Genomic DNA, 24,962 nt, shown 5'->3' on the forward strand with positions numbered 1-24,962 from the left:
AATACCTGTTCCCCCTACATACACACACACACACACACACACACACACACACACACACACACACACACACATGCACACAAACACACACACAGCTGCATTGTCTTTGGACGCACGCACACACCAACCCGGTGTCACGCGATTTCGTGCTCATGCGCAGGATCTATTGAATCGTGTCCCAGAGCACGAGCTACATAGAATGAAATGTAAAGCCATGCATTTTGAATAGGAGCGTTTCTCAGACGAGAGAGAGAGAGAGAGAGAGAGAGAGAGAGAGAGAGAGAGAGAGAGAGAGAGAGAGAGAGAGAGAGAGAGAGAGAGAGAGAGAGAGAGAGAGAGAGATTGACAGCTTAAAAAATACACAGAAAGATTACTAGAAAGCACTGCAACAGTGTGTGTGTGTGTGTGTTTTCCTTCAAATCATGGCTACTTAAGTCAAAGTTCTTGAAATATTTGAATAAACAAATCTAAATAGGATCTATATAATGTGAACAAACATAATTTACCTTCTGGCCTGAAAAGATATATTCCACTGAAAGTGTAATGATGCCATTTCTCAGCATTTGCATTAATTGGGTATTTATTCATGATTCCGAAATATAAAACTATGCAATTTACAGTGATGTAAATATTATGATAAAAAAACGAAATACTACAAAGTTGTTCTACATAACTGAAACATTAATAATATTATAATAAAAAAAGGGAAGAAAACTCACACAATATAGTGGATGATAACAATTTATAATGGGCTACATTTATGATGGTCTGGGTTATTTTCATCCTTTTTAAATGACAACACTAGAACATTTAGGCAGTTCTCTCAGATCTATAATAGCAGATATTCTTATTCAGGAAATATTCTTATTTGTTGTGGTTGTTTGTTTATTTCAATATCAAACAGTATCTTAGTCGGTTTGATTGACAGGTGAGATGATCAGGGGGGCAGAGTTTCTACCAAAGAGAATTGAATAAAGACAAAGGATTGGATAGAGAGGCTCTCTAAAGGTGCAGCCAGTAGCAGAGTAGATATGAACCCTGGCTTCCACATCAAAGAAGGAGACCAGACCCTCATCATAATCAACAAATACCCCCATCTTCTTGGGCTTAGCTCTCAGAGGAAGACGGACATCAGGATCATCATGAAATACCAACTCATCCTTTTTGAATAATATCATCCAGCAGCCACTCTTAGGGGTCAATGAGATGGGATTCTTTCTATTGATTGACACTCTGGCCACTCCTAAACGCCATACAGCCTTGTCCTTAACCTGGACCTCAAAGTAAAATCTCCCTGAGGAGAAGCTCTGCCTCGAGAGAACACATTGATACCATGTAAATCTCTTAGGGTTGTCTGGGAGTTTCTTCCCTTCATCTCCATCATGTACTTGTTTCCCATCCTCAGACACGGTGAGCAGGGGATGAGCTGTGTCAGGATCCAGAGTCACAGCAACTTCATACTGCTGGACCCTCTTCAATTCAGCGGGACTACTCAACTTCTTCATCTCCATGTTCAGTGTCTCCTCCAGCTGATCCAGAGATCTCCTCAAGGTCCCTACGTATGACGGAGGACGGACCTCCACCGTCGTCCAGTCCCTGGTGGGTGGGGGATCCTTCAGGGATCTGAAGGCCTGGAGGAAGTGGAGGTGGTCTTTAGTTTGTGAGAGCGGCTTCACCTCTGAACTTCTATTGGTCAAAACCTCGATTTCCTGCTCCAGCTCTTTGATGAGGTCTTCAGCTTGTTTCTCAGTGGATTTCAGTTTCTCTTTAACCATTTGGTTGAAATCATCACGGCACTTCTCAACATGGCGTATGAGAGCGGCGAGGACCTGCAAACCATCAGCTAGCTCCCTGTCTGCGTCTTTTTTACCATTTCTTACTCTGCCTTTGATCTCCATAATCTTTAGTTTTCTCTCCTGGATCATCTCCTCTATCTTTGCCAGCTGGGCCATCTTCACTTCATATTCCTCCTTTAGAGGTACAACAGGATGGGACCTGTGGTCACCCTCTGTGCAGAACTGACACACAAACACCTGTTCAGTCCTGCAGAAGAGCTCCAGAAGTCGTTCATGTTTCTTACACATCCTTTCTTCCAGACGGTCCATTGGCTCGACCAGCTGATGTTTCTTCAGGCCTGTGACTCTCTGATGTGGCTCCAGGTGGGTGTGGCAGTAAGAGGTAAAACACTCTAGGCAGGACTTGACGGCCTTCAGCTGGGTCCCAGTACAGATGTCACAGGGAACTTCTCCTGGTTCAACACAAGGCTGGTCTTTTACTCGTACAGACGTTTTAAACTGAGCGGCCATCTCTGATATGAAGGTATTGACCCGTACATCAGGTCTAGTGCGGAAGAGCTCGTTGCAAACAGGACATTTGTACTTGACTTGTCCATCCCAGAACTTTGTAATACAGATTCTGCAGAAGTTGTGTCCACATGGGGTGAAAACGGGGCTGCTGAACACATCCAGACAGATGGAACATAAAAAGTCATCTTCAGACCAGGAAGTAGCAGAGGCCATTCCTAGACAGAGACAACAAGGTTTATGTATTCCATTATTTTTCTTATTACATAATATAGGAGCAGTTTTAACTAAGATTTGCTGTATAACTCACCGTGTTGTAGTTTCTGTCTGTCAGACTATTTGTTCCAAAATGTATTTTATTTTCCTTCTGAAAGAGAGAACTGCTTTCCGGTGGAGTTACTTTCGTTTCTATGAACCTTAAGTTTCGTTTCTTTATCATGACTCTCCTTAGACTGGGTAGCCCCGCCCATTCTGCCGGCGATTTGAGTTCGCCCTGGACAAGGGGATTCTTCGAAAAGTCAAATCTCCTAACCTTTATGCCTCCTTTCCTTAACCTTTGTGGAAAACATCATCGGGTCAAGGAGAGATGAAAAGGTGCTTCCTTTCGAACATGGGAAAAGGCAGCACTGTTTAAAATGAATTCGACTTCACTCTTCCTAACCAACGTCATTGCGCGAGGGCGGGTATTGCTGACCTCTAGCGTCTCTAGTGTAAAACTACAATTTTCCGAAGATTGACTAAAACAAGCGCTCTTCGATCCATTTTATGTGCTTACTAACCAGCTATAAATGAATTCATTTGTATTCAAATAATTATGTTTCTTGACTTGGTATCCATTATATCAATTGTATTTTTTTCTCTTCTATTCTTCTGCTTCTCTTATTTACCGCGTCTCTCATGCGTCTTCGCATAAAGGATTCCGTAAAGGATTATGGGATACCACTATCTCCTTTCCTTTCGCAAAGGAAGCTCGAGGTAACCTATGCTAATGGATGGTTAAAGGAAGCATCGAGGCTCCTTTCCTAAGCATTTTTAGAATTCAAACCAACTTTCCTCCAAGCAGTCCCGGGTCATTAAAGGAAATTTCCAATGCCAAAAAGAGAATTCGTAGAGGCCCAAGGTTCTGGAGAAGAGCAATACATTTCTTTCTGCTTCCGATACGTTTTTACGGGGGCAAATCACCAAGCCGGGTTTTCCCCTTCGCACGCTATTGGCTGGTTTAACACAATGACGACAGGGAAGCGACGGCAAGCAGCCAATCACGTACCGAGTCAGTTGAACTATGCCCGTTGATCACGCCTCTGGTGCTGAAAAAAATGACAGCAATAGCCAGACTACCCCGTTATAGGACTGAACCCACGTCAGTCCTGTAACTAAAAACACTTGCAGAACTAGAATGAGCTTTATTTGAATATGAGAGGCAATTCGTTGGGACACATATTCAACAGGGCCGGCGGTAGCAAGGGGCAAGGGTGGGCTCAGCCCACCCAAATGTGCACCCTGCCCAACCAATCAAAATTGAAGAAAATGTTTTTTTCGTTTTTTTTTAATTTTTTTAGTGAAAGTCCAGACCCACATCGGACGGACCTGTTTGTTCGCTGTCCAAGAAAATGTCAAATAATATTCAGCCAATTAATTAGTACTATAGAATATACCATAACTATGCATTGCTTCTAATTGGGTGGGCAGGACAGCCTGCCTGCAAGGTACCTACCCACACAGTTACCCAACTAAGTTACACCCACAGTTTCTTTAAATTTGAATTTTTACGTTTTGCAATTTTACTACTTTTGTCTGGAAACTTCCTTAACATCAGTATTTCTGCCAGCAGAATTGGATTTTCGATTCAGAGATACTGTGACATTTCATCAAGTTCTGAGGTGTCTTCCTGAAGTTGTTTTGCAATTTATTCTTTAGGTTATATTTAATTTATATTAAGAATTTGAAAAATAAATATGTAGCTTTTCATAGAAGGTGGCAGATGGTTGTAACACTGATGTGGAAAGCTGCTGGTGGCAGTGCTATCATGGTAAACGCCCCCATACAGCAGTGATGTGTCTAAAAAATTACATTACAGTAAATGTGCCAAAAAGCAGGCACGGAGATCTTGCAAGGGCAAAAGAAAATTGTGCCACCTATTATTTCTATCTGCCCACCCTAATCTTACTGGCTAGAACCGGCCCTGATATTCAACATTCCTTGTTGTTTGACAGGTTTTGGTCTTTATTCAACTTAATAAAGCCCTGTCCGATGAATGCCTGACAGAAATGTCTGGGATAAGATTAGCCAATATAGAATGGTGTCACTGTATGAGGAATGAGTGTCACTGTATGAGGAATGAGTATCCGAGTCTTGGATAAAATGCAATATTCCTATTCTCTCCCTCGCAGGAGAAGGAGGAGGAGAAGGGAAAAATGAACATAGCTGGTAGCAACTTTGTATTTTTGCAGATGTAGGCCTAGTAACAGTATCATTAAAATCGACTAACTTAGATCAAGTCACCCAGTAGATGGCGATATTCGGGGACACCCACACAGTGTAAGATAGACACAAGCTCCAAAACAGCATGTTATAATGGTTGTTATCTAATATTGAGTTGACACTTGTAGTTATATAATCTCCCAAACTTTAACATCTTAACCAGCTGAGTCATGTGACTCTGGGTAGGGAAGACGAACCAGACCAACAACTTCACTATCCAGAGACAACAGACAGAATCACAGTCTGTGTGTACACGCTGCTGTGTATTGTTGCAGAACAACGCAAGTCAAACAAAAGTTAGACTCAAAACGTCAGGGGGCGATGAGAATGGAAAGGCGATGGCGGAGGACTGAGCTGAGCAGGACAGTGGACGAGGGAGATGATCAGGCAGGTGAACAGGCAGAACAAGGTCACAGGAGAAACCAACCTGAGTGACCCGAGTCAAGGAGCCGGGGCTATGGATCTAACTGCGGTGGTAGAAACGACAATCTGGTGATGAGTGAGTGAAGAACCGGGGTCGGTTTGATGCAGCTGATGACAGAGAAAGAGAGAGAGAGAGAGAGAGAGAGAGAGAGAGAGAGAGAGAGAGAGAGAGAGAGAGAGAGAGAGAGAGAGAGAGAGAGAGAGAGAGAGAGAGAGAGAGAGAGAGAGAGAGAGAGAGAGAGAGAGAGAGAGAGAGAGAGAGAGAGAGAGAGACACACAGACACACACAGAGTTGTATAATATCTGTGACCAATAGAAAGCTGAGGAGATCCCTGCCAATGTCCAGGATCAGTGGACCCAGCCTGGCTACCCAGAGAAGCCAGGCTGTGTCCATTCTGTCCCCAGGAGTCCACTTCCTACTGCAATGTATGAGATTCAAGGAACTAAGGGATCAATACTTTATTAAATCATACACATCCAGAATTCATTCAGCCTCTCTGCTGTCAGAAACTGCCGTGTGGCGTGAAGGACAGAGGCGTAGCACTGCCTGCTAGATCCATGGATGATGCAAGAGACTCAACTGGACTGCCAACTCATTTAGTATTCAGGATGTATTCATTGTCATGGTGCTTATTTTATATGATCATTCATGTATTTGTAGCCATGTGTTGTGGTTTTGTTATGTTTGTTTGTTTGTTTGGTTTGGCATTAGTGTTTCATTATTTATGCCAATACTAATTTATATAAATTTTATTGAATTGCGAAAGAAAGAAAATGTGACGTTCTTAGAGATTAACAAAGAGGAGGAGAGATACAGAAAGACAGATGGAGAGAGAGACCAAACTTTGAGAGAGAGACAACGAAAGATAAAGAGAGAGAGAGACAGTGGTGAATATGGTGGACCAGGAGAACAGAGAGATATGAACTTTAATTCACTGCATGGATGGATGACACAGGCCCAAAGCTGTTGAGATAAAGACAAACATCGATGACTGTCTGCTGCACTTTAGGAGAGAGGGAGGGAGGGAGAGGGAGAGAGAGAGAGAGAGAGAGAGAGAGAGAGAGAGAGAGAGAGAGAGAGAGAGAGAGAGAGAGAGAGAGAGAGAGAGAGAGAGAGAGAGAGAGAGAGAGAGAGAGAGAGAGAGAGAGAGAGAGAGAGAGAGAGAGATAATAATAATTTACAATGGGAATAGTCAGGGTTATTTTCATCCTTGTTAAATTGCAACAGTACAACATGATTGCATTTCTCTCAGATCTAACATAGCAGAGATTGTTATTCAGGAAATATTATTACATATAGTGATGGTTTGTTTCAGTTAATATCAAACAGTGTCTTACTATGTTTGATTGACAGGTGGGAGGATCAGGGGGGCAGAGTTTCTACCTCCTTCATGTAAACATAAACCGAGGAGTGGATAGAGAGGCTCACTAAAGGTGCAGCCAGTAGCAGAGGTTAAATCAGGCTCAATCTTTAAAAGACTAAACACTGAGAGCCGGTGCAAAACGAGAGACATTGTGGTGATTTAATGTTGATTTGCCACATTAACTTTGATTAAGTGAAATACAAAAACAATTGACTTGACCCGACTTTGCCTGGGACTGGTATTTCCTCTACAGTCTTTTTAGAAAAAAGCCCCTCCCTGTGTGCCCAGGTTAGATGTACAATTATGGTTGTTATGGTTATGGTTGCTGAGTCATGTGACTCTGGGTAGGGCAGATGAACCAGACCAACAAGTTAACCATCCAGAGACAACACACAGATCACCGGTGCAGAGAAAACACTGATGGATTTCAGCACAGCCGTCCGCAAAGGCAACTGCACCAAAGTGGTTCCCAGTACTAAACGCTGCTGTGTATTGTTGCAGAACAACGCAAGACCGACGAAAGTTCGACTCAAAACGTCAAGGGGCGATGAGAATGGAAAGACGATGGCGGGGGACGAAGCTGAGCTGAGCAGGACAGTGGATGAGGGAGATGAGCAGGCAGGTGGACAGGCAGGTAGAACAAGGTCACAGGAGAAATCCCTGCCATCGTCCAGGCTCAGTGGACACAGCCTGGCCATAGCGCAAGGCCGTCACAGACAGACCTGGCTACCCAGAGAAGAGCGGCTGGGTCCATTCTGTCCCCAGGAGAGGGAGACAGAAGCCCACTTCCTACTGCAATGTATGAGATACAAGCAACCAAGAGGTCAATGCTTTATTAAATCATACAAATACAGAATTCTTTCAACTTCCCTGCTGTCCGAAACTTCTGTGTGGCGTGAAGGACAGAGGAGTAGCACTGCCTGCTGAATCTCTTACTGCAAGAGATTCAACTGGACTGCCAGCTAATTTGGTGTTCAGAATGAATTCATTGTCAATGGTGCTTATTTATATGATCATTCATGTATTTGTTGTGGTTTTGTTATGTTTGTCAAATGGTCCGTCAATGGTGTTTCATTATTTAGGCCAATAAATAAAAAATAAAATGAATTTAATTTATTTTATTTTAGAAAGAGAGAGATGAAGGTAGAGACAGATGAAGGGATAGAGATGAAGAAAAGTGGAGGGGGAGAATGAAAGAAGATGAGGCGTGAAGGAGAGATTAACAAAGACGACGAGAGATACAGAAAGACAGATGGAGAGAGAGACCGAACTGTGAGAACAAGGATTTTTTTTTTTTATCCGCATCCAACTCTGGGTATTTTCAGATAAGCAGCCACCTGAAGAATCCATTTATATGATAAAAGTGTAAACAAGAACATAATTTCTATACATATCACATCCAAATAAATATATATATGTATACATTTATTTCATTAGTTGCAACCTTTCACACAAGCGTGGCTTGGCTTTTTCCATTTCCACAAGTTATGAAACATCTCCAGCTCCGATTGGATCCCCAACACAACACCTGGGTTGGACGTCTGCGAGTTCATAGGGAAAAGCAACCCTGCAGCACTGACCTGCCAGCTGTTTCAGAGCCATGCAGAAGTTCACGTACACAGCGAGCAGCGAGCCATCCCCTACAGCCATCACTCCCAGCTCCCTGCCATCTCTCTGCCTGGCCATCTGTGCCCTGGGCCTGTTTCTCCACAGTCTCACGGAAATACGTGACGCTGTCACGTCATTTCATCCATTCATTCGTGATCTGGGACACGTAATTTCAATTTTCGGGTCAAAAAGCACAGATTTCTAACAGTATGACAGCTTTTGGCCACCCGTTTCTACTTTCACCTTTGATTCTGAGAAATTGTGACAATTCACGGATATATTTAATGCAGGTGCGCTGCTCTTCAGTCAAACCGCGACAGAAAAAAAGGTAGCTGCTTCATCTCTTCTTTTTAGAATGAGTTTGAAATTTGTGCTTTTGGCACGAAAAAATTTAATTACGTGTCCCAGATTACAAACGAATAGATTAAATGACGTGACGTGACAGTGTCACGTATTTCCTTGAGACTGGGTTGCCACATCCCCATGAACAATCTAATGAGAATAGATCCTGCAATCAAATATTGATGCTCCCTGGCTGAATTAATCCACAAGAAAGTGGGACTATGATTTCTTCCCCCCACTCCCCAAGAGCTGTATAAGTCACGATACTTTTCATATTTTGATGAATCTATCGATTTATTTTTTATTGAATTCAGAAAAGTGATGAAAGATTTAATTGGGTATTTATTCATGACTCCGAAATATATCAACTATACAACTTATAGTAATGTAAAGATCAATGTAAACGATATCCTCCTAAATTGTTCTACATAACAAACAATTCATGTAGTAAAATAGAAATAAAACACACTTTGAAGGTAGTGGAATATAAAAATGTACAATGGGCTATATTTTACATAGTTATTTCCATCCTTGGTAAATAACAACCCTATACAAAATGTATGCAGTTCTTTCAGGTCTAACACAGAACATTATTCAGAAAATATCATTAATTCTTGTTTGTTCATTTTAATATCAAACAGTGTCTTAGTCGGTTTGATTGACAGGTGAGAGGATCAGGGAGCGAGAGTTTCCACCATTCGTTCCAAGTGAACCTGGACTGAGGAGTGGATAGAGACGCCCCCTAAAGGTGCATTTAGTAGCAGAGTAGATAATAACCCTTGCTTTCACATCATAGAAGGAGACCAAACCCTCATTCAAATCAACAAACACCCCCACCTTCTCGAGCCCGGCTCTCAGAGGGAGACGGACATCAGGGTCACCATTAAATACAAACACATTCTTGTGTAATGATATCACCCAGTAGCTATTACTAGTGGTGAATGGGATGGGCCATACCGTCTTTATTTTTCTTTCTATGTACTGTCCGGCCACACCTAAACGCCATGAAGACTTGCCTTTAACCTGGACCTCAAAGTAAGATTTCCCTGAATAGAAGCTCTGCCTCGAGAGAACAAGTGGATAACATGAAAATCTCTTAGGGATTTCTGGGAGTGTCTTCTCTACACCACCATCATGTACTTGTTTCCCATCCTCAGACACGGTGAGCCGGGGATGAGCTGTATCAGGATCCAGAGTCACATCTTTTTCATACTGTTGGACCCTCTTCAGCTCAGCAGGACCCCACAGCTTCCTTATCTCCATGTTCAGTGTCTCCTCCAGCTGATCCAGAGAGCTCTTCAAGGTCCCTACGTATGACGGAGGACTGACCTTCACCCTCCTCCAGTCCCTGGTGGTTGGAGGATCTTTCAGGGATCTGAAGGCCTGGAGGAAGTGGAGGTGGTCTTTAGTCTGTGAGAGCGGCTTCACCTCTGCGCTTCTATTGGTCAGATCCTCGATTTCCTGCTCCAGCTCTTTGATGAGGTCTTCAGCTTGTTTCTCTGTGGATTTCAGATTCTTTTTAACCATTTGGTCGAAATCGTCCTGCCACTTTTCAATGCAGCGCATAAGAGCGGTGAGGGCCTGCAAACCACCGGCTAGCTCTCCGTCTGCGTCTTTCTTGCTCAATTCTACTGTGTCGTTGATCTCCTTAATCTTTAGTTTTCTCTCCTGGATCATCTCCTCTATCTTTGCCAGCTGGGCCATCTTCACTTCATATTCCTCCTTTAGAGGTACAACAGGATGGGACCTGTGGTCACCCTCTGTGCAGAACTGACACACACACTCCTGTTCAGTCCTGCAGAAGAGCTCCAGAAGTCGCTCATGTTTCTTACACATCCTTTCTTCCAGTCGGTCCATAGGCTCGACCAGCTGATGTTTCTTCAGGCCTGTGACTCTCTGATGTGGCTCCAGGTGGGTGTGGCAGTAAGAGGTAAAACACTCTAGGCAGGACTTGACGGCCTTCAGCTGGGTCCCAATACAGACGTCACAGGGAACTTCTCCTGGTTCAACACAAGGCTGCTCTTTTACTCGTACAGACGTTTTAAACTGAGCTGCCAGCTCTGATATGAAGGTATTGACCCGTACATCAGGTCTAGTGTGGAAGAGCTCGTTGCAAACAGGACATTTGTACTGGACTTGTTCATCCCAGAACTTTGTAATACAGATTCTGCAGAAGTTGTGTCCACATGGGGTGAAAACGGGGCTGCTGAACACATCCAGACAGATGGAACATAAAAAGTTATCTTCAGACCAGGAAGTAGCAGAGGCCATTCCTAGACAGAGACAACAAGGTTTATGTATTCCATTATTTTTCTTATTACATAATATAGGAGCAGTTTTAACTAAGATTTGCTGTATAACTCACCGTGTTGTAGTTTCTGTCTGTCAGACTATTTGTTCCAAAATGTATTTTATTTTCCTTCTGAAAGAGAGAACTGCTTTCCGGTGGAGTTACTTTCGTTTCTATGAACCTTAAGTTTCGTTTCTTTATCATGACTCTCCTTAGACTGGGTAGCCCCGCCCATTCTGCCGGCGATTTGAGTTCGCCCTGGACAAGGGGATTCTTCGAAAAGTCAAATCTCCTAACCTTTATGCCTCCTTTCCTTAACCTTTGTGGAAAACATCATCGGGTCAAGGAGAGATGAAAAGGTGCTTCCTTTCGAACATGGGAAAAGGCAGCACTGTTTAAAATGAATTCGACTTCACTCTTCCTAACCAACGTCATTGCGCGAGGGCGGGTATTGCTGACCTCTAGCGTCTCTAGTGTAAAACTACAATTTTCCGAAGATTGACTAAAACAAGCGCTCTTCGATCCATTTTATGTGCTTACTAACCAGCTATAAATGAATTCATTTGTATTCAAATAATTATGTTTCTTGACTTGGTATCCATTATATCAATTGTATTTTTTTCTCTTCTATTCTTCTGCTTCTCTTATTTACCGCGTCTCTCATGCGTCTTCGCATAAAGGATTCCGTAAAGGATTATGGGATACCACTATCTCCTTTCCTTTCGCAAAGGAAGCTCGAGGTAACCTATGCTAATGGATGGTTAAAGGAAGCATCGAGGCTCCTTTCCTAAGCATTTTTAGAATTCAAACCAACTTTCCTCCAAGCAGTCCCGGGTCATTAAAGGAAATTTCCAATGCCAAAAAGAGAATTCGTAGAGGCCCAAGGTTCTGGAGAAGAGCAATACATTTCTTTCTGCTTCCGATACGTTTTTACGGGGGCAAATCACCAAGCCGGGTTTTCCCCTTCGCACGCTATTGGCTGGTTTAACACAATGACGACAGGGAAGCGACGGCAAGCAGCCAATCACGTACCGAGTCAGTTGAACTATGCCCGTTGATCACGCCTCTGGTGCTGAAAAAAATGACAGCAATAGCCAGACTACCCCGTTATAGGACTGAACCCACGTCAGTCCTGTAACTAAAAACACTTGCAGAACTAGAATGAGCTTTATTTGAATATGAGAGGCAATTCGTTGGGACACATATTCAACAGGGCCGGCGGTAGCAAGGGGCAAGGGTGGGCTCAGCCCACCCAAATGTGCACCCTGCCCAACCAATCAAAATTGAAGAAAATGTTTTTTTCGTTTTTTTTTAATTTTTTTAGTGAAAGTCCAGACCCACATCGGACGGACCTGTTTGTTCGCTGTCCAAGAAAATGTCAAATAATATTCAGCCAATTAATTAGTACTATAGAATATACCATAACTATGCATTGCTTCTAATTGGGTGGGCAGGACAGCCTGCCTGCAAGGTACCTACCCACACAGTTACCCAACTAAGTTACACCCACAGTTTCTTTAAATTTGAATTTTTACGTTTTGCAATTTTACTACTTTTGTCTGGAAACTTCCTTAACATCAGTATTTCTGCCAGCAGAATTGGATTTTCGATTCAGAGATACTGTGACATTTCATCAAGTTCTGAGGTGTCTTCCTGAAGTTGTTTTGCAATTTATTCTTTAGGTTATATTTAATTTATATTAAGAATTTGAAAAATAAATATGTAGCTTTTCATAGAAGGTGGCAGATGGTTGTAACACTGATGTGGAAAGCTGCTGGTGGCAGTGCTATCATGGTAAACGCCCCCATACAGCAGTGATGTGTCTAAAAAATTACATTACAGTAAATGTGCCAAAAAGCAGGCACGGAGATCTTGCAAGGGCAAAAGAAAATTGTGCCACCTATTATTTCTATCTGCCCACCCTAATCTTACTGGCTAGAACCGGCCCTGATATTCAACATTCCTTGTTGTTTGACAGGTTTTGGTCTTTATTCAACTTAATAAAGCCCTGTCCGATGAATGCCTGACAGAAATGTCTGGGATAAGATTAGCCAATATAGAATGGTGTCACTGTATGAGGAATGAGTGTCACTGTATGAGGAATGAGTATCCGAGTCTTGGATAAAATGCAATATTCCTATTCTCTCCCTCGCAGGAGAAGGAGGAGGAGAAGGGAAAAATGAACATAGCTGGTAGCAACTTTGTATTTTTGCAGATGTAGGCCTAGTAACAGTATCATTAAAATCGACTAACTTAGATCAAGTCACCCAGTAGATGGCGATATTCGGGGACACCCACACAGTGTAAGATAGACACAAGCTCCAAAACAGCATGTTATAATGGTTGTTATCTAATATTGAGTTGACACTTGTAGTTATATAATCTCCCAAACTTTAACATCTTAACCAGCTGAGTCATGTGACTCTGGGTAGGGAAGACGAACCAGACCAACAACTTCACTATCCAGAGACAACAGACAGAATCACAGTCTGTGTGTACACGCTGCTGTGTATTGTTGCAGAACAACGCAAGTCAAACAAAAGTTAGACTCAAAACGTCAGGGGGCGATGAGAATGGAAAGGCGATGGCGGAGGACTGAGCTGAGCAGGACAGTGGACGAGGGAGATGATCAGGCAGGTGAACAGGCAGAACAAGGTCACAGGAGAAACCAACCTGAGTGACCCGAGTCAAGGAGCCGGGGCTATGGATCTAACTGCGGTGGTAGAAACGACAATCTGGTGATGAGTGAGTGAAGAACCGGGGTCGGTTTGATGCAGCTGATGACAGAGAGAGAGAGAGAGAGAGAGAGAGAGAGAGAGAGAGAGAGAGAGAGAGAGAGAGAGAGAGAGAGAGAGAGAGAGAGAGAGAGAGAGAGAGAGAGAGAGAGAGAGAGAGAGAGAGAGAGAGAGAGACACACACACACACACACACACACACACAGAGTTGTATAATATCTGTGACCAATAGAAAGCTGAGGAGATCCCTGCCAATGTCCAGGATCAGTGGACCCAGCCTGGCTACCCAGAGAAGCCAGGCTGTGTCCATTCTGTCCCCAGGAGTCCACTTCCTACTGCAATGTATGAGATTCAAGGAACTAAGGGATCAATACTTTATTAAATCATACACATCCAGAATTCATTCAGCCTCTCTGCTGTCAGAAACTGCCGTGTGGCGTGAAGGACAGAGGCGTAGCACTGCCTGCTAGATCCATGGATGATGCAAGAGACTCAACTGGACTGCCAACTCATTTAGTATTCAGGATGTATTCATTGTCATGGTGCTTATTTTATATGATCATTCATGTATTTGTAGCCATGTGTTGTGGTTTTGTTATGTTTGTTTGTTTGTTTGGTTTGGCATTAGTGTTTCATTATTTATGCCAATACTAATTTATATAAATTTTATTGAATTGCGAAAGAAAGAAAATGTGACGTTCTTAGAGATTAACAAAGAGGAGGAGAGATACAGAAAGACAGATGGAGAGAGAGACCAAACTTTGAGAGAGAGACAACGAAAGATAAAGAGAGAGAGAGACAGTGGTGAATATGGTGGACCAGGAGAACAGAGAGATATGAACTTTAATTCACTGCATGGATGGATGACACAGGCCCAAAGCTGTTGAGATAAAGACAAACATCGATGACTGTCTGCTGCACTTTAGGAGAGAGGGAGGGAGGGAGAGGGAGAGAGAGAGAGAGAGAGAGAGAGAGAGAGAGAGAGAGAGAGAGAGAGAGAGAGAGAGAGAGAGAGAGAGAGAGAGAGAGAGAGAGAGAGAGAGAGAGAGAGAGATAATAATAATTTACAATGGGAATAGTCAGGGTTATTTTCATCCTTGTTAAATTGCAACAGTACAACATGATTGCATTTCTCTCAGATCTAACATAGCAGAGATTGTTATTCAGGAAATATTATTACATATAGTGATGGTTTGTTTCAGTTAATATCAAACAGTGTCTTACTATGTTTGATTGACAGGTGGGAGGATCAGGGGGGCAGAGTTTCTACCTCCTTCATGTAAACATAAACCGAGGAGTGGATAGAGAGGCTCACTAAAGGTGCAGCCAGTAGCAGAGGTTAAATCAGGCTCAATCTTTAAAAGACTAAACACTGAGAGCCGGTGCAAAACGAGAGACATTGTGGTGATTTAATGTTGATTTGCCACATTAACTTTGATTAAGTGAAATACAAAAACAATTGACTTGACCCGACTTTGCCTGGGACTGGTATTTCCTCTACAGTCTTTTTAGAAAAAAGCCCCTCCCTGTGTGCCCAGGTTAGATGTACAATTATGGTTGTTATGGTTATGGTTGCTGAGTCATGTGACTCTGGGTAGGGCAGATGAACCAGACCAACAAGTTAACCATCCAGAGACAACACACAGATCACCGGTGCAGAGAAAACACTGATGGATTTCAGCACAGCCGTCCGCAAAGGCAACTGCACCAAAGTGGTTCCCAGTACTAAACGCTGCTGTGTATTGTTGCAGAACAACGCAAGACCGACGAAAGTTCGACTCAAAACGTCAAGGGGCGATGAGAATGGAAAGACGATGGCGGGGGACGAAGCTGAGCTGAGCAGGACAGTGGATGAGGGAGATGAGCAGGCAGGTGGACAGGCAGGTAGAACAAGGTCACAGGAGAAATCCCTGCCATCGTCCAGGCTCAGTGGACACAGCCTGGCCATAGCGCAAGGCCGTCACAGACAGACCTGGCTACCCAGAGAAGAGCGGCTGGGTCCATTCTGTCCCCAGGAGAGGGAGACAGAAGCCCACTTCCTACTGCAATGTATGAGATACAAGCAACCAAGAGGTCAATGCTTTATTAAATCATACAAATACAGAATTCTTTCAACTTCCCTGCTGTCCGAAACTTCTGTGTGGCGTGAAGGACAGAGGAGTAGCACTGCCTGCTGAATCTCTTACTGCAAGAGATTCAACTGGACTGCCAGCTAATTTGGTGTTCAGAATGAATTCATTGTCAATGGTGCTTATTTATATGATCATTCATGTATTTGTTGTGGTTTTGTTATGTTTGTCAAATGGTCCGTCAATGGTGTTTCATTATTTAGGCCAATAAATAAAAAATAAAATGAATTTAATTTATTTTATTTTAGAAAGAGAGAGATGAAGGTAGAGACAGATGAAGGGATAGAGATGAAGAAAAGTGGAGGGGGAGAATGAAAGAAGATGAGGCGTGAAGGAGAGATTAACAAAGACGACGAGAGATACAGAAAGACAGATGGAGAGAGAGACCGAACTGTGAGAACAAGGATTTTTTTTTTTTATCCGCATCCAACTCTGGGTATTTTCAGATAAGCAGCCACCTGAAGAATCCATTTATATGATAAAAGTGTAAACAAGAACATAATTTCTATACATATCACATCCAAATAAATATATATATGTATACATTTATTTCATTAGTTGCAACCTTTCACACAAGCGTGGCTTGGCTTTTTCCATTTCCACAAGTTATGAAACATCTCCAGCTCCGATTGGATCCCCAACACAACACCTGGGTTGGACGTCTGCGAGTTCATAGGGAAAAGCAACCCTGCAGCACTGACCTGCCAGCTGTTTCAGAGCCATGCAGAAGTTCACGTACACAGCGAGCAGCGTGCCATCCCCTACAGCCATCACTCCCAGCTCCCTGCCATCTCTCTGCCTGGCCATCTGCGCCGCGGGCCTGCTTCTCCACAGTCTCACGGAAATACGTGACGCTGTCACGTCATTTCATCCATTCATTCGTGATCTGGGACACGTCATTTCAATTTTCGGGTCAAAAAGCACAGATTTCTAACAGTATGACAGCTTTTGGCCACCCGTTTCTACTTTCACCTTTGATTCTGAGAAATTGTGACAATTCACGGATATATTTAATGCAGGTGCGCTGCTCTGTTGGCAAACCGCGACAGAAAAAAAGGTAGCTGCTTCATCTCTTCTTTTTAGAATGAGTTTGAAATTTGTGCTTTTGGCAAGAAAAAATTAAATTACGTGTCCCAGATTACAAACGAATAGATTAAATGACGTGACGTGACAGTGTCACGTATTTCCTTGAGACTGGGTTGCCACATCCCCATGAACAATCTAATGAGAATAGATCCTGCAATCAAATATTGATGCTCCCTGGCTGAATTAATCCACAAGAAAGTGGGACTATGATTTCTTCCCCCCACTCCCCAAGAGCTGTATAAGTCACGATACTTTTCATATTTTGATGAATCTATCGATTTATTTTTTATTGAATTCAGAAAAGTGATGAAAGATTTAATTGGGTATTTATTCATGACTCCGAAATATATCAACTATACAACTTATAGTAATGTAAAGATCAATGTAAACGATATCCTCCTAAATTGTTCTACATAACAAACAATTCATGTAGTAAAATAGAAATAAAACACACATTGAAGGTAGTGGAATATAAAAATTTACAATGGGCTATATTTTGCATAGTTATTTCCATCCTTGGTAAATAACAACCCTATACAAAATGTATGCAGTTCTTTCAGGTCTAACACAGAACATTATTCAGAAAATATCATTAATTCTTGTTTGTTCATTTTAATATCAAACAGTGTCTTAGTCGGTTTGATTGACAGGCGAGAGGATCATGGAGCGATAGTTTCCACCATTCGTTCCAAGTGAACCTGGACTGAGGAGTGGATAGAGACGCCCCCTAAAGGTGCATTTAGTAGCAGAGTAGATAATAACCCTTGCTTTCACATCATAGAAGGAGACCAAACGCTCATTCAAATCAACAAACACCCCCACCTTCTCGAGCCCGGCTCTCAGAGGGAGACGGACATCAGGGTCACCATTAAATACAAACACATTCTTGTGTAATGATATCACCCAGTAGCTATTACTAGTGGTGAATGGGATGGGCCATACCGTCTTTATTTTTCTTTCTATGTACTGTCCGGCCACACCTAAACGCCATGAAGACTTGCCTTTAACCTGGACCTCAAAGTAAGATTTCCCTGAATAGAAGCTCTGCCTCGAGAGAACAAGTGGATAACATGAAAATCTCTTGGGGATTTCTGGGAGTGTCTTCTCTACACCACCATCATGTACTTGTTTCCCATCCTCAGACACGATGAGCAGGGGATGAGCTGTATCAGGATCCAGAGTCACATCTTTTTCATACTGTTGGACCCTCTTCAGCTCAGCAGGACCCCACAGCTTCCTTATCTCCATGTTCAGTGTCTCCTCCAGCTGATCCAGAGAGCTCTTCAAGGTCTCTACGTATAATGACGGAGGACTGACCTTCACCCTCCTCCAGTCCCTGGTGGTTGGAGGATCTTTCAGGGATCTGAAGGCCTGGAGGAAGTGGAGGTGGTCTTTAGTTTGTGAGAGCGGCTTCACCTCTGCGCTTCTATTGGTCAGATCCTCGATTTCCTGCTCCAGCTCTTTGATGAGGTCTTCTGCTTGTTTCTCTGTGGTTTTCAGATTCTTTTTAACCATTTGGTCGAAATCGTCCTGCCACTTTTCAATGCAGCGCATAAGAGCGGTGAGGGCCTGCAAACCACCGGCTAGCTCTCCGTCTGCGTCTTTCTTGCTCAATTCTACTGTGTCGTTGATCTCCTTAATCTTTAGTTTTCTCTCCTGGATCATCTCCTCTATCTTTGCCAGCTGGGCCATCTTCACTTCATATTCCTCCTTTAGAGGTACAACAGGATGGGACCTGTGGTCACCCTCTGTGCAGAACTGACAGACACACTCCTGTTCAGTCCTGCAGAAGAGCTCCAGAAGTCGCTCATGTTTCTTACACATCCTTTCTTCTAGACAGTCCATTGGCTCGACCAGTCGATGTTTCTTCAGGCCTCTGACTCTCTGATGTGGCTCCAGGTGGGTGTGGCAGTAAGAGGTAAAACACTCTAGGCAGGACTTGACGGCCTTCAGCTGGGTCCCAGTACAGACGTCACAGGGAACTTCTCCTGGTTCAACACAAGGCTTCTCTTTTAATCCTACAGACGTTTTAAACTGAGCAGCCAGCTCTGATATGAAGGTATTGACCCGTACATCAGGTCTAGTGTGGAAGAGCTCGTTGCAAACAGGACATTTGTACTGGACTTGTTCATCCCAGAACTTTGTAATACAGATTCTGCAGAAGTTGTGTCCACATGGGGTGAAAACGGGGCTGCTGAACACATCCAGACAGATGGAACATAAAAAGTTATCTTCAGACCAGGAAGTAGCAGAGGCCATTCCTAGACACGTACAACAAGGTTTATGAATACCATTATTTTTCTTATTACATAACAGGAAGAGAGGTTTTAACTTCTCTCAAAGGTTTGCTGTATAATTACCTTGTTGTTGTTTCTGTCTGTCAGACTATTTGTTCCAAAATCCGATTTTTTTTCCTCCTGAAAGAAAGAACTGCTTCCCGTCGATCGACTTTGGTTTCTATGAACCTTGACATTTGTTTCCTCAATATGACGTCCTCTCCTCTCCTCCTCCTACACCTGGCTCCTCCCTTAACACCTGACTCCTCCCCTAAGACCTGGCTCAGTCACTTACCTGACGTTTCAGCTTTCACACTGAGTTCACTCATTAATGTGAGTTGAAAAAGAGCCGGAGCAAAACGTGAGACATTGAGGTGATTTAGTGTTGATTTGCGTCGGCATCTAGGATTAACCTGCTGTCCATGGACCCGGGCCTCCGGAACTTCCCGAATACATTTTATCCAGCACCGATCCGATAATAGTAAAAATAGATAATTGCGCAATTTATTCGCGTGTAGGCCGTGTGTGTGTGTGTGTGTGTGTGTGTGTGTGTGTGTGTGTGTGTGTGTGTGTGTGTGTGTGTGTGTGTTTGTGTGTGTGTGTGTGTGTGTGTGTGTGTGTGTGTGTGTGTGTGTGTGTGTGTGTGTGTGTGTGTGTGTGTGTGTGTGTAAATGAGATCTGAGGGGTGTTCCATAAAGCCGGTTTTATCACATAACCGGGTAAGAAAAAAAATACAGAGAGAGAGAGAGAGAGAGAGAGAGAGAGAGAGAGAGAGAGAGAGAGAGAGAGAGAGAGAGAGAGAGAGAGAGAGGGAGAGAGAGAGAGAGAGAGAGAGAGAGAGAGAGAGAGAGAGAGAGAGAGAGAGAGAGAGAGAGAGAGAGGGAGAGAGAGAGAGAGAGAGAGTGCAGTCATACTGCAGCCTATACCGTAAGTAGCGCCCAATGGTGGCGCTATTTAAAAAAAATATGACCTAGCCTTATTTCTCCTTATCTGATTGACCTGGAGTCAAAGTTATTTCATCATATTAATCTCTAAAATCAGATGCATCTTCTTCACCCTGGTCTTCTGCACTAAAAATGTTTACTTTTCCCAAAATTTCATATAAAAAGAAAAACGTCCACAGTGTCAATCCATTTTGCCTATATGAACATTTTGTTACTTTGTATTTTGTGCTTGGAGTTTTCTTGATGTTATGTGCTTATCAATAGATATTTTCACCATGTGAATGAGGCTTTATGCAGTTCCGGAATGTTTGTGGCTCAATGGAATAATGCCTTGTACTGGTGATACTGAGGTTCAGTGTTCGAAACACGATTAGAGTATTATGAACAAGCTGAACATGACATTCTGTCATTACCACTCATTTAAGAAACACAACATTGAACGGTACCTGAAATTCATCAGGCAATCAACATTCCGGCTCATTAGTTTCAAAGAATCTGACTGCCATGACATAGTGTAAGGGGAACTTCTTCGTTAACCATTTTTCCTTCATAATGAACTCTGTCATATTCATATTTCTTCCGTTAGTGTTTTTGAGAACAAATGTTTAATATCCCAGAATTTCAAAGAATTTTCAGGTATTTTCTTTTAAGAAAGCCCTTAATTAATTTGAGAGAGGTTTGCCTGGAGTTTTCTGGATGTTGTGTGCTTATCAATAGACATTTTGAGCATGTAAATGAGGCTACTTTTCAGGTTTGTCAGTGGCTCCATGGGATAATGCCATGTACTGGTGATCCGTAGTTTGAGAGTTTGAATCCCGATTAGACAATTATGAACATCACATTCGGTCATTGCTCCGCAGCCAAGTCACCTGAACGCTGAGGCACAGTATGGCATTAAGGGGGACATCAGCATCTTTCCTTCATAATTATATGTCATATTTATATATCTTCCATTAGTGTGTTATTGACTTTCAATTTTGATCGGACCCCGTTAATCACCGCTTGCGGTTATATTTTATTATTGAATTCAGATGAGTGATCAAACATTTAATTGGGTATTTATTCATGCCTCCGGAATATATAAACTATACAACTTATAGTGTAGTATGTAAAGATGATTATTATTATGATAAACAATATCCTCCGAAGTTGTTCTAATAAACAAACAATTCATGCAGTAAAATGAAAATAAGACACACATTGAAGGTAGTGGAATATAATAATTTATAATGGGCTATATTTAAAATAGTTATTGGTAACAACCGTATACAACATTTATGTATAGTTCTTTCAGATCTAACATAGCACATTATTCAGGAAATATCATTAATTCTTGTTTGTTAATTTTAACATCAAACAATGTCTTAGTCTGTTTGATTGACAGGTGAGAGGATCAGGGGCTCAGGGTTTCCACCAAACGCTACAAGTGAACATGGACTGAGTAGCGGAAAGAGATTTCCACGAAAGTTGTAGCCAGTAGCAGAGTAGATAATAATCCTTGCTTCCACATCATAGAAGGAGACCAGACCCTCAGCATGATCAACAAACACCCCCACCTTCTGAAGCTTAGCTCTGAGAGGGAGATGAACATTACGGACATCATTAAATACAAACTCATTATTGTTTGATGATATCATCCAGTAGCCATTTTTGGGGGTGAATGGGTTGGAGAATATTCCCGCCTTTACTTTTCTGTCAATGTTATCTCTGGCCACTCCTAAACGCCAATACGTGCCTTTAACCTGGACCTCAAAGTAAAATTTCGGTGAATAGAAGCAATGCCTCGAGAAAACTAGTGGATAACATGAAAATCTCCTAGGGTTTACTGAGAGTGTCTGCACTCGACCTCTATTATGTACTTGTTTCCCATCCTCAGACACGGTGAGCAGGGGATGAGCTGTGTCAGGATCCAGAGTCACAGCAACTTCATACTGCTGGACCCTCTTCAATTCAGCGGGACTACTCAACTTCTTCATCTCCATGTTCAGTGTCTCCTCCAGCTGATCCAGAGAGCTCTTCAAGGTCTCTACGTATGACGGAGGACTGACCTTCACCGTCGTCCAGTCCCTGGTGGGTGGGGGATCCTTCAGGGATCTGAAGGCCTGGAGGAAGTGGAGGTGGTCTTTGGTCTGCGAGAGCGGCTTCACCTCTGCGCTTCTATTGGTCAGATCCTCGATTTCCTGCTCCAGCTCTCTGATGAGGTCTTCTGCTTGCTTCTCTGTGGATTTCAGTTTCTCTTTAACCATTTGGTCGAAATCATCACGGCACTTCTGAACACAGCATATCAGAGCAGTGTAGACCTGCAAACCACTGGCTAACTCTCTGTCTGCGTCTTTCTTGCTCAGTTCTACTGTGTCGTTGGTCTCCTTAATCTTTAGTTTTCTCTCCTGGATCATCTCCTCTATCTTTGCCAGCTGGGCCATCTTCACTTCATATTCCTCCTTTAGAGGTACAACAGGATGGGACCTGTGGTCACCCTCTGTGCAGAACTGACACACACACTCCTGTTCAGTCCTGCAGAAGAGCTCCAGAAGTCGCTCATGTTTCTTACACATCCTTTCTTCCAGTCGGTCCATAGGCTCGACCAGCTGATGTTTCTTCAGGCCTCTGACTCTCTGATGTGGCTCCAGGTGGGTGTGGCAGTAAGAGGTAAAACACTCTAGGCAGGACTTGACGGCCTTCAGCTGGGTCCCAATACAGACGTCACAGGGAACTTCTCCTGGTTCAACACAAGGCTGCTCTTTTACTCGTACAGACGTTCTAAACTGAGCAGTCACCTCTGATATGAAGGTATTGACCCGTACATCAGGTCTAGTGTGGAAAACCTCGTTGCAAACAGGACATTTGTACTGGACTTGTTCATCCCAGAACTTTGTAACACAGGCTCTGCAGAAGTTGTGTCCACATGGTGTGGTAACTGGGCTGCTGAAAACATCCAGACAGATGGGACATGAAAAGTTCTCTTCAGACCAGGAAGTAGCAGACGCCATTCCTAGACACAGAAAACAAAGTTTATGCATTGAGCAACTCCATGATTTTGCTCATTACATAACGGGCAGAGGTTTTAACTTCTCTCAAAGTTGTGCTGTATTACTCACCTTGTTGTTGTTTCTGTCTGTCAGACTATTTGTTCCAAAATGTGTTTTATTTTCCTCCTGAAAGAGACTTCTCCTGAAAGAGAGAACTGCTTTCCCGTCGAATGACTTTGGTTTCTATGAACCTTAAGTTTCGTTTCCTTCGTCTAACACCTGGCTCCTCCCCTAACTCCGCCCCTACGGACACAGAGTTCCCTGACTTCTCAGCTTTCACAATCGGACTGACCCGAAACACACACACACACACACACACACACACACACACACACACACACACACACACACACACACACACACACACACACACACACACACACACACACACACACACACACACACACACACACACACACATATAACAACCCCCCGCGCCCACCGGCACCCCTCTTTGAGATATGCTTGATTATCATGACAGCTGGGTCCATAATACAATCTGTACAGCAGCATTAAACACTAGAAACATTCAAAAGCCATTGTCTTTAGGCAGATCGGTAGCGGTGGGGTCTTCTCCGGACTAAATCCACCCCATGGGGGAACAACGTCCACCCCCCACCTCTCATGGAGTTCCCCCTGATTGTTCTTTCATTTAATTTCAAACTGTATTGTTTTTCATTCATCCCTACCACCAAAGTAGGCAGGGTCATCGCTAGAAACCTTTCGCAGGATTCACGGAAGACTTGGTTAAAGAACTTCCTGTGTGTGTGTGTACTTGTATACAGTCCAGCATATGCTGGACTCCTTGTCGCGCGTTGTCCAGGTTGGTCACCATAGTGACCATGGGCAGGGTGTTCTCCAGGCCGCCGGACGCGGCCACGCGCCACATCTGGCCCACGCGCTACTCCGCGCTGCCGCCGAGAGACAGACGTGCCTCCGACTCGTTGTCCAAGAAGTCCTCGATGGTCTAACACAGCAAGGCCAGGCCCTTGAGAGACCAGCACTGGTTATGATACTGTAGAGAGACCAGCACACACTGGTTACAATGTAGTACTGAAGAGAGAGACCAGCACGCACTGGTTATTATATAGCACTGAAGAGAGAGACCAGCACGCACTGATATGATACTGTAGAGCAGGGGTTCTCAAAGTTTTGACAGCTGAGGGCCAATTTAGGAACCCAAAATTTGACTGAGGGCCGCCAAAGGAAAAAAAATTAGCCGGGAAACGCTGTCATCATCTCAGTAGTGAAAAAAAACATTGCACCGTGGACCTCTGGGAGTGAGGTCAAGTGAGGTCTAAATCACAAAACTGAGGTTCATCCTTTCAAAGTAATGTACAGTCGGATTAAAACTAACAAATAACAGGATTTAATGAAAGCTAGAGAGAGACGAATTTTCTCTTTATATTTATTAGGGGCACAGGCCTACAGGGGCCTGTGCCCCTTTAGGCATGTCCCTGGCTGCCCCCCCTGTGGGCCCCCCCCCCGTGATGACCAAATAAAATAACTATGATTTTACTGATTTTACGGAAGTAATTTGACGCAACGTTCTACACAGGTAACTTAGAGCGGCTAACCCAAACACTGTGCTGCTGCTTCTCGGTGAATGAGAGCTCAGCGACTATACTCACTGCAACCCTTCATGTAAGCACAGCCTCTTGGGAACACAGTTTCTCCACACTGAAACTGATAAAATAAATAGGAAATGGCACATTGTTTTGCACTTCGTTATCACCCTGGAGTACAAAACAAATGTTTATACGATTTTGATGATTTAGTATCCCCTAGAGAGGGACCAACATACACTGGTTATAATATAGTCCCGAAGAGAGAGACCAACACACACTGGTTATGATACAGTACTGTGGAAAGTGACCAGCAAACACTGGTTATGATGCTGTAGAGAGACCAGCATACACTGTTTATAACACTGTAGAGAGACCAGCAAACACTGT

General features: G+C 43.3%; 2 protein-coding genes across 3 annotated transcripts; both read right to left on the reverse strand.

Moving 5' to 3' along the window:
- Positions 1-559: 559 nt before the first annotated feature.
- LOC115556078 (E3 ubiquitin-protein ligase TRIM39) lies at positions 560-23,214 on the reverse strand. Of its 2 annotated transcripts, none has more exons than XM_030373200.1 (2): positions 21,834-23,214; positions 560-1,381 (listed from the first exon to the last, which is right to left on the reverse strand). In XM_030373200.1, exons 1-2 carry the CDS (start codon positions 22,996-22,998, stop codon positions 906-908), a joined length of 1,641 nt encoding a protein of 546 aa, XP_030229060.1. In that variant the 5' UTR covers positions 22,999-23,214; the 3' UTR covers positions 560-905. The 2 variants fall into 2 exon arrangements, with proteins under 2 accessions (XP_030229060.1, XP_030229061.1); XM_030373201.1 differs by lacking the exon at positions 21,834-23,214 and adding an exon at positions 2,611-2,815 and having other exon boundaries at positions 560-2,518.
- On the reverse strand, positions 17,066-19,246 carry LOC115556079 (E3 ubiquitin-protein ligase TRIM41). Its single transcript, XM_030373202.1, has 2 exons — positions 19,119-19,246; positions 17,066-19,019 (listed from the first exon to the last, which is right to left on the reverse strand). The coding sequence occupies exon 2, from the start codon at positions 19,015-19,017 to the stop codon at positions 17,389-17,391; it is 1,629 nt and encodes a 542-aa protein (XP_030229062.1). The 5' UTR covers positions 19,018-19,019; positions 19,119-19,246; the 3' UTR covers positions 17,066-17,388.
- Positions 23,215-24,962: the final 1,748 nt, after the last annotated feature.

This window comes from Gadus morhua, chromosome 12 (assembly GCF_902167405.1).
Source record: "Gadus morhua chromosome 12, gadMor3.0, whole genome shotgun sequence".
NCBI lineage: Eukaryota > Metazoa > Chordata > Actinopteri > Gadiformes > Gadidae > Gadus > Gadus morhua.

Bases quoted from the DNA above. Each gene is read 5' to 3' on its own strand.
- LOC115556078 (XM_030373200.1), bottom strand. From the start codon at position 22,998: ATGCATAAACTTTGTTTTCTGTGTCTAGGAATGGCGTCTGCTACTTCC. The intron at 1,382-21,833 runs ATAATAGAGGTC...GGAAACAAGTAC, and splicing joins TGAGGATGGGAAACAAGTAC to ATGATGGAGATGAAGGGAAG.
- LOC115556079 (XM_030373202.1), bottom strand. From the start codon at position 19,017: ATGGCCTCTGCTACTTCCTGGTCTGAAGATAACTTTTTATGTTCCATC.